Source organism: Diadema antillarum, unplaced genomic scaffold, assembly GCF_040938485.1.
Source record: "Diadema antillarum isolate AM-2024a unplaced genomic scaffold, OU_Dant_1.0 seq00000082_RagTag, whole genome shotgun sequence".
In the NCBI taxonomy this organism is placed as follows: Eukaryota; Metazoa; Echinodermata; class Echinoidea; order Diadematoida; family Diadematidae; genus Diadema; species Diadema antillarum.
Genome location: NW_027271175.1, coordinates 1,590,163 through 1,607,298, shown reverse-complemented (window position 1 = coordinate 1,607,298; position 17,136 = coordinate 1,590,163). Strand labels below are relative to the sequence as shown.

At 40.0% G+C, this 17,136-nt stretch overlaps 1 protein-coding gene across 1 annotated transcript; it reads left to right on the top strand.

Moving 5' to 3' along the window:
* The first annotated feature begins 307 nt into the window (after window positions 1-307).
* LOC139726249 (A-kinase anchor protein 10, mitochondrial-like) lies at window positions 308-15,162 on the top strand. Its single transcript, XM_071637314.1, has 11 exons — window positions 308-414; window positions 4,609-5,004; window positions 5,371-6,030; window positions 8,514-8,612; window positions 9,372-9,456; window positions 9,983-10,106; window positions 10,714-10,850; window positions 11,724-11,868; window positions 12,702-12,985; window positions 13,633-13,768; window positions 14,823-15,162. Exons 1-11 carry the CDS (start codon window positions 390-392, stop codon window positions 14,952-14,954), a joined length of 2,223 nt encoding a protein of 740 aa, XP_071493415.1. The 5' UTR covers window positions 308-389; the 3' UTR covers window positions 14,955-15,162.
* The last annotated feature ends 1,974 nt before the right edge of the window (window positions 15,163-17,136 follow it).

The following is a 17,136-nucleotide window of genomic DNA, read 5'->3' as shown; positions in this document are numbered from 1 at the left end:
ATTCTTATGCCATCCTATACACCTCTCTACTTCCTTATGAGTCCTTTTCGTACCCCCCCCCCCCAAAAAAAAAAGAAAAAAGAAAAAGAAAAAAAGAACCAACTCCTGATTCTCTGTAGTTACCCTGAATAGTTAGGAGAAATACAAAACAATAGGTTTTTCCTCCTAATTTACAGTAAGGGGCGCGACTCTCTCAGTCCGCCCCGCCCCCTTTTGCGTAACGCCTGCGTACCACACTGGTCACTGTGTGTCCATTGTTGATAGCTGGCGCTCTTCCATCGAAATACACGATAAACGCAGTCGTCGCAAAAGTGACAGCTTAGATGTTCCGGGATCGTCTTCAATTTTTGTCGGTTTACATGCCCTTGATAATGATTTGATGCAGCACTATGCCTCTGTTTAAGAGGAAATCAGGTAAATATGATTTGAATTCGCGTGATTGTGGTCATACCTGTGATATTTCACCAAAATACACCATTTTGTTCGCTCTGTGCTTGTGTGTGGCGATGCCGCGGCTAGTGTAGTGCGCTGAATAGCTTGCATGCGTATCTTACCTTAGGATCTGATCTGGGAAGTTCATACATTGACATTGTAATTGTTTACACTGTGCCTGTGTGGTGGTGGATAGCCGCCGGTGTTTAATCGTGAGCTGTTGAGATGAGCTAGCTAGCTGTGATGAATTTCGATTGTGTTAGATTCTGTCAGGGCTGAGTGCTACTGAATACACGATGAAATGGATGAAAGATTTTATGGCGAACTTTGATAACAGGCAGTAATATTTGCTTGCGTCATTCATCGTACTTCGTACCATACCTCACAATCAAGTAAAGAAAAGCTCTACAAGACATTAGTCCGGCCTCATCTGGATTATGCAACGTCAGCATGGGACCCTTTCACCTCTAAAAACATCAAAGAGCTTGAACGAGTCCAAAATGCTGCAGCCAGGTTCACCACATCAACTTATGGCAAGGATACAAGTGTCTCATCGCTTAAAGACTCACTTGGTTGGTCGCCACTACAAGAGAGACGACGGGCAAATAGACTAACCTGCTTCTACAAAATGCTGAATGGGACCCTGGATATTGACTTTCGTAAATACATAAACCCAAAGACCCACACAATAAGAAGAGGACACGACAGGCAATTTCAGTTGAATCATACAAGAACTGATGTTTACGCAAATTCATTTTTTCCAAGAACTGTAAAAGAATGGAACGATCTCCCCTCTACTGTAGTCTCTGCAAACACAATTGATGCTTTTAAGCGCAAACTATTCAACCAACTAACCACAAACCCAGTTAACCGAAAGTAATGACCACTCAAAGCCACACCTCCAGTTAAAATTCCCTAGTGGAATGTTCCGGAGGCTACCAATCCAAGATCCAAGATTGATAAAAAGTTGACAAGAAGCTGGGGTGGTATTCTGAGGTCGTAATTAAGTCTGTAATTAACTTCGTGATTAAGTCGTGAAGTTAATAGGCCCTTAATCATGGCCAAAATCGGTATTCTGAGGACGTAATTAAGGTATAGTCCCCTGTAATTATCTTAGGTCCCTCCCATCTAATTGTTATTCCATCCAATCAGACGCGTTGTTAGAAGCCAAAATGATGATTACACGTGCAAATATGCCCTCAATGCGCGCTCCTGCACGCCCCCTGTAATTACAACCCAAGAGCTCCATGCGCACACTCCGGTGTTTGATTACAACCCCTCACCTACGCACGCGAAGATCTCAACCTCTTTGCTCACATAAAATGACAAAATTCCTCGAAGATCGGCTATATTTCTTTTTTTTTCTCTGAATTCTACGGATACCATAATAACAAGATTCAACCGCTCCTCGGTTACCGAAGACGGTAAGCATCGTTGTGGCAGAGGAAACACGATGTAATGCGTGATATCGGAGCAGTTAATGACACTCTTTGGTATCATTAAGTTTTCCATTAACTTTCATACTTAATTACACCCTCAGAATACCGATTCGTAATTAACTCTGTGATTAAGTCCTCTCAGAGGTGCACGCGCATTGATACGCGCAAACGCGTAGGTCCTTCCCGCCAAAACGCTTGTTGCTATGGTAGTTAATATACCCCCTACTTAATCATGCTCTCAGAATACCAATTCGGTAATTAAGTGCTAATCAGACACTTAATTAGCTCTCAGAATACGGCCCCAGGTCTTAATTGCTGCAGTCTACTTTTTTAAAGGCCAACAAAGAAAGGCAAAAGCTTACTAAATTTAATTATAATACTAATAGCTTATCCACTTAAAGCTCCAATACGGTAGAGTCCAACAATCAGGCAACTTCCACCTCAAAGCTAAAGTGCTTAAAAAAAGCTCCATACTCGTACAACAATCAATATTTGCAGTCTGCTCTAAACAGTGAATAGTGAGCAAGCTGCTCAGAATTCAACTAGTAACGTTAGAGGTTCTACTACTTCAGACATTAGTGTTATACAGGTCTAGAACCTACTAAGTGCTGTCCAATATTCGACCACCGGCTCCATGTAGCTATGTAGAAACCTATGCTTTTGTTTGGCCGAAAGATCGGTCTGTATCTGTCCGTCGGGGATTGTTCCGCGGAGACTGCGTCTGGCTTCACGGATCCCCTCCGTATACAGACCGAAGTCAATGATTGCGGCTCCTGTGTGGAGCAGTCGTGCACAGATCAAACGTTACGATAAACCAAATTTCAGACAGCTTTTTTACGTTCAAACAAGTTTGACATGACATGACACATTATGCAGCAATATTTGGGATAAATTTCTCACATTGTGCAATCGAAATACCCACATAAACTCGGTTATAACGCAGAAATTTTATTGATATCGCAACATCGCCGTTCGCAAGCAGTAAGTCGCCATTTTGAATCTGTAAGCCAATCACATGCGAGGTACGTGTTTTAGTGAAACAAACACGTAGAAACTACCTCGCATGTGATTGGCTAATAGATTCATAGTGTATGTTTCTGCAGTTTGAACGTGACGACGCAACAGGCTGTGTTTTACGTTGAAAATTCTACTAAAATTTTGGATTATTCATTAATCTGGTGAGTGTAATGTATTCTTAAAAAGCTAATTTCACTATACAAGCTTAAATTTGCTGACCTAGGGCCGTGAATTTGACGCAATCGAGAAGGGTGAGGTACCTCACCCAATTTTCCGTAGAGACAGTGGTTAAGAACATCCACACAGCAATGGGTACTGATACCTTCCGTCTGTCTACGGAGGACAGCGTTAATGGCAAAATATAAAAGAGTCCTCCGGACAGACGGATCTTTCTGTCTATGCTTTTGTGTGCTGTCAAATTTTGGCATGGGAGGTTGAACCTAGCCCTAGGTGCAGGTTTTTTACAATAATTTGTGATTATAACTTTTCTTGATCTGGACAAGCTGAAAAAAGCTGTGATAGAATATCACAATCACTCAGGCTTAGCACTGCCACTGTGATTGATGTAGAACCCTAGAGTAAAATACCCAATATGCGGCAGGGTGCCTATTTCTGGCAGGGGCACTTTCATTCATCAATAAAACAGCTGATGAACATCATGTGTGCTTATTCCCACTTTAGAACACAACAAGCAGGAGTTACTCACAAGTGTTATGGGAAGTGACACCCGACTGGGCCTTTTCATCAATGAATTAAATGGCCCTTGCCGCAAACAGGCACCCTGCACAAAGCTTGCCACAAATGGGGTATTACTGTAATTATTCACTGATGTGTAGCTGATCACAACAGAGGTGACACTGAAGCACATCTTTGAATGTGTCAGAGTTTTGAATCTGATCGATATTCCTTGGCAGTGTGTTCCAAATCCAATATCTTGCTGTTCTACAGGTTGTATGTGGAGTGTGAAAGAAAGAGTTGGTAAGTGCAGTTTAATTACCATGTACATGTACTATAACCAGAGTAATTATCAAGATGCAAACTTTGGGTTGACATGCCTCTTGGTGCTTGACAGATTAATTTTTACTTGCACGCATTTGCCATCATTGTAAATAGTGGAAGCACTTAAAAGCACCATCAGCCAGTGTCGCCATTGCACAATCCATCCCAGTTTAGCTTTCTATGAGCTGCTGCAGGGATTGTCCATTCCAGATTCAAGGTTCAAGTTGCTTGTGTTGGGCTATTATTAAAATTTCTTCCATGCTCCAGCTTGAGGCCAATGTTGCTGTGCTTAATCTTGTGAAGCATTGGATTGATATTCTATGATGAGTTTGTGAGGTTCAGGAAGTGAATGGAGTTGGAGATCCTTTAAAAGCTTTGGGTTAACATGTCTTCACTGTAATTGATGTGAAAATTATAATTTGATAGATCTATCTCATTTCCTTGTTTTTCTTATGAACATTCTGTGTAAAAGATGAGGAATGATGTAGAAGCTGGATATTTCCTCTTGCCTGACACCTGCAGGAAAATTCTCCTGTATTGTCAAATGTACAGTACTGCAAATTGTACCTCCACTGAATTTGAAGGATGTCTTTGTGGTGCAATATATTACCCCAAGTCTAACAAATCCATGCTTGCTCCTCCTGTTCCCACAAAGATCATGTGAAATATGTAGATTGTTGCAGCCATCTGGTGTGATGTGTATTTGTTGTTGTTTTGACAGAAAAACAGCCCCAGCAGCGTGTGGTGCGACAGAGCTCCAAGCCGGAGAACCCAGCTGTCAAAGGCCTGCAACAGAAAGGGGGCAAACCGACTCATCAACAGGCCCCGCAAAGCGGCCGCCCAAATGCACAGCCCCAACATGGCAACTTCCACCATGCAGGGGCTGCAGCGATGACAGCAATAACTACGACCGGCCACGGTCAACATGGTAGTATACCAGGGGGAGGGGCTCCAGGCATTCCGGGCCAAGGACCGCCCCGATCCCCTCCAGACCCGTCGAAGGCGGATATCATCGATGATGGGACCGCAGCCTTGGCCGCCAGCAAGAGAGGAAGTGGCATTGCGGTGAAGCGGATGATCAGTGATGAGGATGATGCTATGGGGGACTTGGGTAAAGGTAAGTTTAACAGCAAAAAACAACCAGATTGTGCACAGATTTATCAAATAGGCTATTTACCTAAGTCTAAAAATCTTCCCTATTGGGTTTTTCTTTTTTGTGTATTACATGTTTTTGTGAAATCAAGCATTTTATATCTGCCATAATTGTCATAGTATATAAATGTTAATGTGCATTTACAAGGTATAAAGAATCAAATGAGACAAAACAGGGTTCAAGAAGCTCAGGAAGGAATAAGCATGAATTTGATATTCAATGTTTCATGAACATGTAAAAGCAACATTAAAAAAAAGAACAACAACAAAACCACCACAACAATGATAGGAACAGCAACAGATGAATTTCTTTTCTGTAATGTCACTTCAGGCATTGGAAAGATAGAGCAGACGGACCAGCCCATCAATCGGTCGAGACTGTGCAAGAGCCTCAATGAAGTCCTGCATGACAATGGCGCACTCCCCTACTTCATCCAGTACATGGCCTCGTGCGACAGAAAGCAGCTTGTGCAATTCTGGCTTGCCGCCGAGAGCTTCAGCAATGCTTCGTGGTCGAAAATGAGAACGGACTCGATGAGTGCCGGCACCGGCACTATGGGAAGCCATCTGACAACGACAATCCCCGAAGATCGATCAGAAACTGACGATCAAAACTGCAACACAAACTCGTCCACTTCCAGTCGGAATGGAGTGAGTGTGCCTAGTTCAAAAATGGACGCTACAGAGCGGATCATTGAAGAGTCTAGGAATAATAATGTAATTAGCTTGCCAGGTGAAGGGACAAAGGAGGACAGTGCATTGAGTCGAATGAACAGTGACGGTAAGGTGGTGGAGCCGACGATATCCCCGAGCAAGGAAGTGACTCAGAATGCTTCTCCCGCCGGCTCCCCAACCAAGTCAAAGACTCACACAAGAGCCATGTCAGACTCGGCTGTCGGAGTCGGGAAGATGTTCGGTGGGAAAACGGAGGGAGGGTTTGAACCTGGCCACCGGCGGAATAACTCGTGGAAGGAAGTGGATCCAAGGACCGGTAAATTCTAAACCTCTTCATTCTTGTGGTTATAACACTTAATCTGCTATTATCATACACACATGAATAATCATGTACGTACATATTATATGGCATTCAGCACCAGGGTATGTTATTTAAATTTCATGTTAGATGTGTCGTGCTGTAACTTACGTTACCCAACATTCATGCTTCTCCACATACATGCTTTAGGTGAAAGCAGTCATCACAACAATGATTTTATTGGCAAGAAATTCAGTAATATTGCCTGTAGGTCAGCCAGCCTGTTGCACTTTTTTCTTCCTTTCTACTACCGGTACTCCAAATGTACAGAGAGAATAAAATTGTTATTTAGTATGCTGATGTACTTTATAGCAATAGAATGAGAAGTGAATTCTATGTGCAAAAACTGGTATCTGCATAGTATTTTTTGTTCGAACAAACATGAATGAAAGTGAAATGAACCAGTTCCCATTCACAGGACCTTGATTTCCCCTTCGATTATGTAAAATCAAGAGGCATCTGGATAAAAATTGTATTGCCAGTTCCTCTAGATGTTAATGTGATCTTGCTTCATTTCATTTGACATGTCAAGTCCAAGAAACCCCTCTTTCCTGCTGAATCTTGTTATACTTTTTTATATTTATTGTTAATGTCTCATAGGGTAGAATAAAATATTTTGTTTGACTTGAACCATATTTCGGACATACATTTGTGCGTTGTATATACCATTCTCTCTTCAGTTGCACAATTTTTAGAAGCCTCTAAGTACAGTAAACCTCGGATAAGTCGACGTCGAGTGAGTCGAAAATCACTTAACTCGAAGCAAAATAAAAAGTCCCGATTTTTCCCCATGTACTTTTCTCTAAGAAATATTCGGATAAGCCGAAGTACGAGAGTCGAATTTCGGCTGTGTCGAAGTAAAACATTCAGTCCCTTTAGTACGAAATACACGTAGTTTACATCACTTGAGCCGAAGGAGATTTCTCTGGCATTCTCATTACATTTAGAGGAGAACAAAAAAAATTGGCATGTCGCAGAACCCCGTCCCTGACCTGCTGCAGGTACGGTAAGCATGCACACTCACCGTACCGCTCGCACGCGCTGTCGAATACGTATACACGTACACATGTATACATGTATACACACAGCACATCGATCCATACTTTATCCATACACACAGCACATCCATACTAAATTTATCCATGTCAAGCCAGAACTCCTTGGTCAACCAATCGCTGCTTTAATATTTTAGTGACAGGCCAAGTGGGCGGAGCTTGTTAGTGCGTGCCCGGCTGGCTGTATAGTTTTGTTCAATGGAGGTGGGATGGGCCTGGGAGAGTGTTTGTCTAAGGGTAGGTTGACAGAGATGGCTACCTTTGTTGCACCATAGACATAGCACATGCACATTGCCACGTTAGCGCAGACATTCTCAGAACTACGTTTAACTACTAGTACAGGTATTGATACAAATTCCATGTTCAAGTTAGAACAAAATAAGAACATTATCTTCAAGAACAGACAAATTTGAATGCAAACACACACACGAACGCACACACACACACACACAACACACATGCATGCGAATGTACTATGATACATGTACATAACTGTGAGTCGAAAAAATATCGACTCTCGCGAGAGTCGAAGTTCACTTAAGTCGACGCATTTTTGTCAGTCCCGAGAGCTTCGACTCATGCGAGGTTTACTGTATCTTCATTCATTATTGGTCCTTTAATTGACAACACGTGTTTGATGATTGATGTACCACATCAGATTTCTTTCTCAATTTGGATGAGTTTGGTATTTCAGATTTGATAAAGTTAACCAGCTCAATCTAGTCTTTTGCTGTTAAAGGATACTGCATGCAGTAAACCTCAGAGTTGCCAATTTGATGAGGACAAAAATAATGATTATATCTGCACCATAGTCACCCCTTGACTTGATTGGTATGGTTAACACAGTAAGCTGGCAGCCTCCACTACCAAACACTACACCCTTGTCCCAGGCCCCTAATCATATATCTACTTCAATGTCTCGAACACAATTTTAGCTTTACTCATAATGGTCCTCTATGCTGTGCTTTTGATGTCCTCTGCTGTAGAACAATTGGAAATAGACAAAAGTAGTGATTTTATCCAACTGCAGTAAGGCAGTGTGTATCTCTTGTGCAAAATTCTTAGGTATTTCAAGAACAATACAGGTATGAAATTACAGAATGCAGGAAGTATGAGACTGAAATCCCTCAGGGAAATATTTTGCAAGGTTCCTGGTTTCAGTAGGATGCAGTTTGTGCCCACTTTGTGGCATTCTCCATTTCCATGTACATGCCAATTAAATGCAGATCCTTGTCAAAGCCCTAATATTTGCATGTTTAGTTTTTGATTCCCAAAATAATGACAGTTTTGTCTTTAATAGACTGCCATGCATCTGCTGAATGCCATTTTCATTGATGATGTTTCCTGTCTCTGATTTTTTCTTTTCTTTTCCTGCCTGATGCACAGCTGTAGAAAGAGATGCCATCAACATCTTCACGAGATACATCTGCAAGGATGCCATAGCTCCTGTGGGAGTCCCAGAACAGATCCGGTTAGATATCATAGGTGAGTAGCTAGCTGGGTCAGCAGTATAGTGCCCTCTTGTTGGACTGTTTGAGATTCCCAATTCTGCTGGCCTCTGTAGATTTCAAGTAGATTAAAGATAATTCTAAATACATCTCCTCACTGCTGAACCAATCAGAAATTTGTGCCCAAATTTGACTTTAGACACTTGAATCCATGACTTTCAGATGGAATTATAGAAGATTTGTAGTAAGTAAGGGAGGATGAAGCATTCAAAAGGGGACCTCCCCCTTTAACCTTCTGTATCCAACGTCTTTTTTTTTCTTTACTACAAATGTGTGTAGGCAAAGAGTATTTCACCTGTGTGTCAATCTGATTTGATAACAAATAGATGCATATAGTGTGTAGTGCCATGTAAGATTTCAGGGTTTGAATTAAATGTGTAAATTGATTATTGCTTGTATTTTGAGACCTTCACATATTTTACTAATTTTGACATTGATTCCATTACAAAAGAGTAAAACTACATGTGTATGTGCTTTAATCATGCACAGAATCAAATTTGGAATAATAGATTTTCATTGTGGCACTGATTTATGAGTTGGCCACATAACTAAAAATGTCTATGATACATGTATTTCATTCCTTACGGAGTAGAGTTTCATCTGTAAGCATATAATTTCAACCCACCGTGTGACAAGAACTATCTATGGAATGGTCTTTTAGGGAATTATTCAATAGGTTATATTTTGACACTGTGATTGATTGACTTCCTTGTTTTGCTGTTGTGTTCCTAATCAGGCAAGATCTGTCCCAAAGATGGACAATTTGATCCTGACAGCTTCAAAGATGCACAGAAGTATGCATTCATGCTGATGGACAAGCAGTAAGTTTGGCTTGGAATTTCTTTGTCAAACATGGGAGTGTGCAAATATTTCATAGTCTTACTCTTACTGGCTCCAGGAAGTGCCTTATTGGGCCCTTGTGTATGATGCCATGAAGAGTAAAACTTCAGTCAGTTGTTCCTACATTGAACACTTGTTACTTATATGATGTGACTATGAGAAGAGCACAAGTATACATTTGGTTGGTGTTATTCAATTACAGTTAAAGAAGATAGATAAAGCAAAAAAACAACAAACAAAAAAAAACCCGAACAAACTGACAGTTTCTCATTTGATTATCATATTCTCAACTTTGTGTGACAATATCTCTTTCCTTGTAATGGATATTATTCTCGCAAAATTAGGGTTTTTTGTATTTTTATGTGTCAATCCAATTTTATTTTATTTATTTCTTTTAAAAAGAAGAAATTCTCACTATGAAAAACCTTAATACAACAGATTATTATATAGGCGCTGATCAGTGAAAAGATTCATTTCATTGTCCATCCCATTGATTTTTTTTGACAGATATTTCCAGTCATTCCTGAGGAGTGAATTTCATTGTAAATACCAGATTGATGTACTGACCAGTGGAAGAGTCTATCTAGCAGACATCCTCTACAATGACTCGGCCACATTCTACTTCATGGAGGTAAGAAAAGAGTAACTATGTAATTGAAGTCATTGTTCTTTTGTGGCCTTCTAATTTTAGCTTATAAACAGGTTCAAATTGCAATTTGAAAAAAGAAAAGGAAGCAGGCAAACATAATTTCAGGGCTAAACCTTTTTTTTTGTTTGGGGGGGGGGGGGGAGGGGGCATCACATTTGCTTTTATTCAAGTTAGCTTTATTATTGTATGATGATGATTGTTATTGTTATCAGGGTTATTATCATTACTGTCTTCATCGTTATGTTGTTTTCATTCATTATCATTCATTATCATTGTCATCATTGTCATCACTATCATTATCATTGTTTGTTTTATCTCCACAAAGTAATTAGTGTTTTTGCTGGCATTGATTTATTAGTTTGTTTGCAAAATAGCTCAAAAAGTTGTGATAGGGTTTGGATGAATTATTCTCAGGAGTGTTGATAATGACACAGGGAACAGATGATTAATTTTCGTAGTGCTCCAGATCACTGTCTGGATCCTATGGGTGGAAATGTGCTACTTTGTGGAGGTCTGAGTGTTTTTTGAATTGACATTACAGTATTATCATTCAGCATTGTTGCCAATGGTGATTATTTACCATCTCCAGTACCTAGAGCAAGAGAATGCCGTCCACCTCCTCCAGTTCTGGCTGGCGGGAGAAAACTTCCAGCAGCACCTCCTATCTCAACAGGGACAGTACGACCCGGTGGAGGCTCAGAGCGATGCCATGGTGCTCTACGACAAGTAAGGCCACTCTGTCACCATTATGAGGACCTTTGCAGCACACACACACACACATACGCACAAACACATACCTCTCCCCCCCCCCCCCCCCCCACACACACACAGAAATAGACAGTTGTGTAATTTTAGCTTAGGATTTATTAAATGCAGGCACCGATCATTGTATTTTTGCAGGCACCGATCTTTGTGTTTTTCATCGTATCCGGGCAATTACCCCCCAGCTAAATACTGGTTAGTTGTAAGGTTAGAGTAAAGATTAGGGTTAGGGTTAAGTTTAGGGTTAGGAGTTTGGGTTAGGGTTAGGGTTAGGGTTAGGATTAGGTTCAGGATTAAGATTAGGATTAGGGCCAGGGGAAGGGTCGGGGGGGGGGGGGGGGGGCAGGGGGTAATTGCCCTAGACTCGTTTTTTTCATGTAAACTGTTGACATCTTTTGTTAAGTATCTTTTGTAAGAAGATACATTCTGCAGGATGTTCATGAATATTTAATACTTGATCTTCTGAAATAATTATGGTAAATGACACTATTTCCTGCGAAGAATGTGTATTTTCATTTCTGAAAATGGTTCATAATTGTTTTGAGAATATTTGGCATGCTATTCAAGTATAATATTGTTTGAAATCAACTGTACAGGTTAGAAATAAGGTTTGTGTATCTCCATGGAGCTGTAGGGTAATCTATAACATGATTTGTCATCAAAGTAATATAGTTTCAGCATAGATCCAGTTAATGTATTGCTATTCATTACAAAATCCTTACATGTTCATGTACTCATTGTATTGACCTTAAATAATCATATTCTTGTGAGAAGACCTGAAACCTTGTGTGTGGAAATTTCAAACATAATCTTTTGCTTCTCACTCTGTTAAACCAGGTACTTCTCCCTCCAAGCCACCAACCCCATCGGATTTGATGACAACATCAGGTTTGAGGTTGAGAGCAATATATGCAGAGAGGGGGGTCCCCTTCCCACATGCTTCGCTGCTCCCATGAGGCAGGCGTACACCACGCTAGAAACTGTGAGTACAGACATAACCACCGTGGAGCTGCAAAAAATGGGATGGTTTTGAGAATGAGGAAATGACAACCCCGAGAAAATTACCTTGTGACTTAGTAATCTGTCTATTTCAGTTTCGTAGCAAAAAGAAAAGGGCTGCTGAAAACTGTTTATTCAATAGTGGTGAGCCTGTAGAGTAAAGTGGAGCCAAAAGGGGCCTGAGCTTAGTTACAGTTTTTCTAAACATCAAGCATTCATCATGAGTGATCAGGACTGCATATCAAAAAATGTTTCAAATGCTGTTTTAATAAATCGATTTTGATATTTCCTAGTCACAAAGACGATTTTTACACGTAGTAGAATGTTTACATTTGTTTCTGTGGTATTTCACGTCATGGCATGCTGAAGTATATGGTTTGGACTGTGGCATGTATAGGGAAGAAATCTATGAAACCCAAACTATGTCTGGAATGCAGCATTGAAGAACAAAAAAAAAAAAAAAAAGGAAGGAGGGCAAATTAAATGGAGAAGAAAATATGATCTGTCTCTTTTGTGTGTTTGGTCCTTAACTGAAGAGAAATCAAGTTTGATGTAATATGCAGCAGCATTACCTGCTGACGAAGGGAAAGTTGTTCGAATGTGGAGTGATATATGAGTTGTCATGTTTTTGTCTCAAATCTGAAGATTGACAGCAATAGGCTGCCTCAACTAAATTCATATTTTGTCCTAACTCAACTGCAAAGTAAGCCACTATTTTGTAAATCGGCAAGTACATGTAGCATAGAAAATGGATGAGAGAGAAGTGTGAAGTAAGCCCTCATCTTGTCAATGACTCTTTTAAAATTTTCTGTCCAGATGTATTTCCAAGGATTTCTTCAAAGCGACCTCTACTACAAATTCCTCTCTGAGCTCATCAATACTATAAAGAGTGAGCAGGCACAGGCGGCTGGAGGAACCGGTTCCATTGCCACGGCAATTGATGACGACCAGTCATCCACCTCATCAGATCCAGCAACGAGAACAGTACCACGCAACACACTGCTTGCGGAGGGCAACGTCGTCAAACTGTTTGAGGGTGACATGAACATCGATCCCGTCAAGTTTGATCCTGACTCCCTGTGGCAGAGGAGTAAACCTCAGTAAGTGATTATTTCATCATGTTTTCGTGTACAATAGGCTTTCAATTTAAAAAACCCACACCCTCTTAGCAATGTCTCTTTATTAATGTGTCAGCACGCTTTCCAAAAAGGATAGTAGTCAAGCTTATCTCATGTCTACAGCTAATTCTTTTGTTTTGATGTGGATTTTTTTCTCTGTGGTAATCAATTTCAAGTGATGATTTGTAGCGCTATCAGCAAGAGGGAAAGGTGCAATTTAAACCTGCATCACTCATTTTAAATGCATTTGTGGTCTGTGTGAATGTCTTTATATGTACAATTTTGTCATTATATTGAACATACCAGTAAGTAGTCTATGTTATGACAAAGCATTCCATGGCAATGAAAAGGTCCTTTTGGTTTGTTTTATACTAGTAGAGTATTATTTGTAGGGATCAGTGGTGATATTTTTATTTCATTCTTTAACTTTATTTTTCTGTTTTCCCCATGTGTGCGTTGTAGATGTGATGTGAGATCGCCAAATCAAGAATTTTTTTTTTTTAATTTTAATGTGGAAAAGAGGTATTGTAATCATAAGGTTTTGCGAACATTTGCCCTCACAAAAAATCTTTGATTGTGCTGCTCCCCTACCCCTTACCCCTTTGGAACTCCCAACCTCATGCAAACAGGAACATGATGTTTGGAAAGGTCAACCACTTGGGTCAGTTCGTGCCAGAGTACGAGCCCGACCCCGAGTCCCTGCAGAAGAGGAACTCATCCACAAAGTTTTCTCTCAAGAAGCTGGTTACCAAAGATGAAGACAAGGTGTGTAATCATAATGGTGCTATTAGAGGTGCATTACAAGTTGTAAAGATAAAGAGCCCTCTCCAATATCTTACTCTCTCTCTTCATGAATTATATGTATCTCTGTGTACCAAGTTGTCTATCTCTCAACTACCTTTCTATCTATCAATCTATTCATATGATTATGTAACTGCCAATCTGTCAGACAGTCTTTCTTTCATTCTTTCTCTCTCCATATTTCTATTCTTCTCTCTATCCTCTATCTCTCTCAAATACTCTCCTGTGTAGCTTTGTTGTAGATATGAATGATTTCCTTTTGTCTGAAGAAATGCATCATGCAAGTACTTTCATACACCAATTTATTTGTTCAGCAGTTGTAGTTTACACTGTAAAATAACATCATCATGGGGTCCCACATATAGACCAGGGCCCCGTTTCTTAAAAAGTTAATATGATAGCAACTCTTGCTAGAATGGCAATTGTCATGGTAACAATGAGAATCCAGCTTCCTGATTGGCTGTTGCTATTGGAAGTTGCCATTCCAGCAAGAGTTGCCATCCTAACATCTCTTGATGAAACGGGGCCCAGATACTATGGCCGCATGCTTCTCTTCCCAGAAGAGCTGCACTGGGTTTGCAAAATGTATGAGATCTCATAACTTTGCCAATTATCAAACGATTCATGGGACATTGATGTCCCACCATAATACAATGTCCCACTGTATTGCACCATCTTTTTGCACACTCCTATTAAACATGTACGCAGATGGATCTCGTTGTCTTTGAAAAATATCTTCTCAAGGCAGCGGGTGTGATACACCAAATTTTCAAATGCAAGTATGCAACAATAAACTGTATCATAAATCACTATATCTGAATAACATTTTTATCTTGCATTGCACCATTCCTTTGCACACTCTTAATATTTTTGCTTATGGGGCTCTCTAGAAGAACATTTCCTCATCGCAGTGGTATTGATTAATGTCACAGTGTGATATGCACAATGTTAAACTCTATCATAAATGATTGCATCTCTGATGAATGAACATTTTCATCTCATACTGATTTTATGACAGAGCAAGGAGGAGATGGCTCTGAAGATAGCTCAGATGATCATCAATGATGTCAACATGCAGACCCAGGGTCTGGCCGGAAGCGACATCCCATCCCCAACCACAGCCCGGCCAGGAAAGCTAACAGGATCGTAGCACAGGTTGGGACTCGTGGCCGAGCGTAGCCCCGTGCAGGTACCTGCCAATCTTGATGCTAGACTCAAAACAAGCCTGCCTCCCGCATCTCTGGTTTGCGGAGAAGTCGCTATGAAGTACCTGAATGAAGCCGGGCAAACCTGCAGATTAAAGTCATGCTGTGGAGTTCTTCTTTTGCGATGACATGGATTGTTTGGAATGCATTATTCTTGTCCATTCTACAAGTCTCAAGGAGAAGACGCAGCGACTGCCGATTGGAAGCGTAATCAAACCTTCTCCTTTCTAGTGATCCATTGTTGCAATGTTATTCAGAGCATTTCCAACGCTTGCCTGCAGTTTGTGATATGCTCGTAACAATTAATTCATGTAGAGTGAATATCAGCGACAGAATACAATACATAAGAAGCGTAATGAAGATATAGCATTATACAACAGATTTTTTGTTGTTGTTCTCAGAAACATTATCATTTATAAACTGTGTCTGTCATGTGATGTGATGCAGTGATGTATTAGAGTAAGAGGTGATTTTATTTTAGCTTTCAGGGTTGTCTCTTATTGCTAGCAGTCATGTAGTTTCTAGATTGTAAAGTTATAAGTTGAAAGTCATCTCAGCATTATGAAACCTATCCCTGTCCTTCCCCGCCCCACCTTACTTCTGACAAAAAACAAAAAAAAAATAGAGAAAAGCAAAATGCAAAACAAATGCAGACAACAAATGGAAATTGGGAATTAACGGACAATATTTCACTCATATGGTGTATTCCTCATAGAATAACTGATTCTTTTTCACTTGTTAACACTTTAGCTTAGTGAAAAATCGTATGAAACGCTTGTGAAGGCAATCAAAGTTCATTACTATACATATGTCACAGCATGGAACATGAAATGTGTGCTCAGGTGTATGATTCGTGTGATCGTAGCATTTTAGTATGTAACATACAAAAGTAGCCACCAACTCATGTTTCTTATTGCAGAGGTACACTCCAAGTCTGAGGACAGCTTGAAAAACTAGTTGTTGAGTTGTTGAAAGAATATGAGGTGCATATCACTAGAAATGTGTGGTAATGTTTTCCCCCTCTAATAGCTCATGTTTAAAATGCAGAAGTCTGTGATCTTTTTGTAATCTCTGATTGGCTTTGCATCTTGATGCTGTTGTGCTTGCTGTTGCAAAGATATTCTGTATTCTTGGAAATTTTTGCAGTGTTGAAATTTTCGCGCATATCGCGCAACCAGAAACTAGAGCGAAAAAAAAAAGGCACACAAATATTTTTGCTTGCCATATGTTCCAGTAGTTGATATCTTGATTCCACGAAACTCTTCTTACCGGCCGAGCCCAAAAAATTAGTCACGGGAAAATATCTGCTTCTACAGTACAAGAAAAAAGAAACATAGAGTGGTCTATTGGTATACATATACATATAAAACACTAACTTTGCAGGGCTTGTCCAATTACAATGATTTATAATTACATTTTTTTTTTAGTAGGACTAACAAACAGTAAAATAGTAGCAAGCAAAAATGTAAAAAATAAAAATGAATAAATAAGTATATGAAAAAAAAATGAAACTGCAGTGGTAGGTCAATGCATAGTGTCAATGTTCTTTCAACAAGGTTCCATTTTGATTGAAAAGCAATATCAGTGTCAGTGTGCCATGGATATGTGTAAAATACAGATATGTTTATTTTGATATCATAGCACGCAGTGGCAATGCTGAATTGGCAGTTTCATAATAATCCGACTTTTGCAAGTTGCTTGCCCTGTTTGACTGATTAATGATGTGGTTCACTTTCTGTCAAATTGATATGTTTTTGTGGCATACATGAGCCCCTTGAAGAAGGGAGTTGATAAGAAGTTGCAATATAATGTGTTGTGTTGTTCTGACTATTCCGTTCTGACTATTCCACAAACGTAGAATATATCTGATGCTGTTTCCTCGGTGATTGTCGATAAAAAAGATTCAAGTAAACACGCTATCAACTTGTCGACTTGCCTAGCATTCAGCTACTGTCCTCCATTGCTACTGAAAAGCTCCTCATGCGTAACAGATTTCTTCTCATGTTGTGCGTTAGAATTTTGAGCATAGTAAGTTTAAGAGCATAGACATTTGGTTACTTTTGGTGTGGCTGAACACCCCAGCTTTGGTGAGTGTTTTGAGCTGAGTAGAGAATACTAGAATGAGCA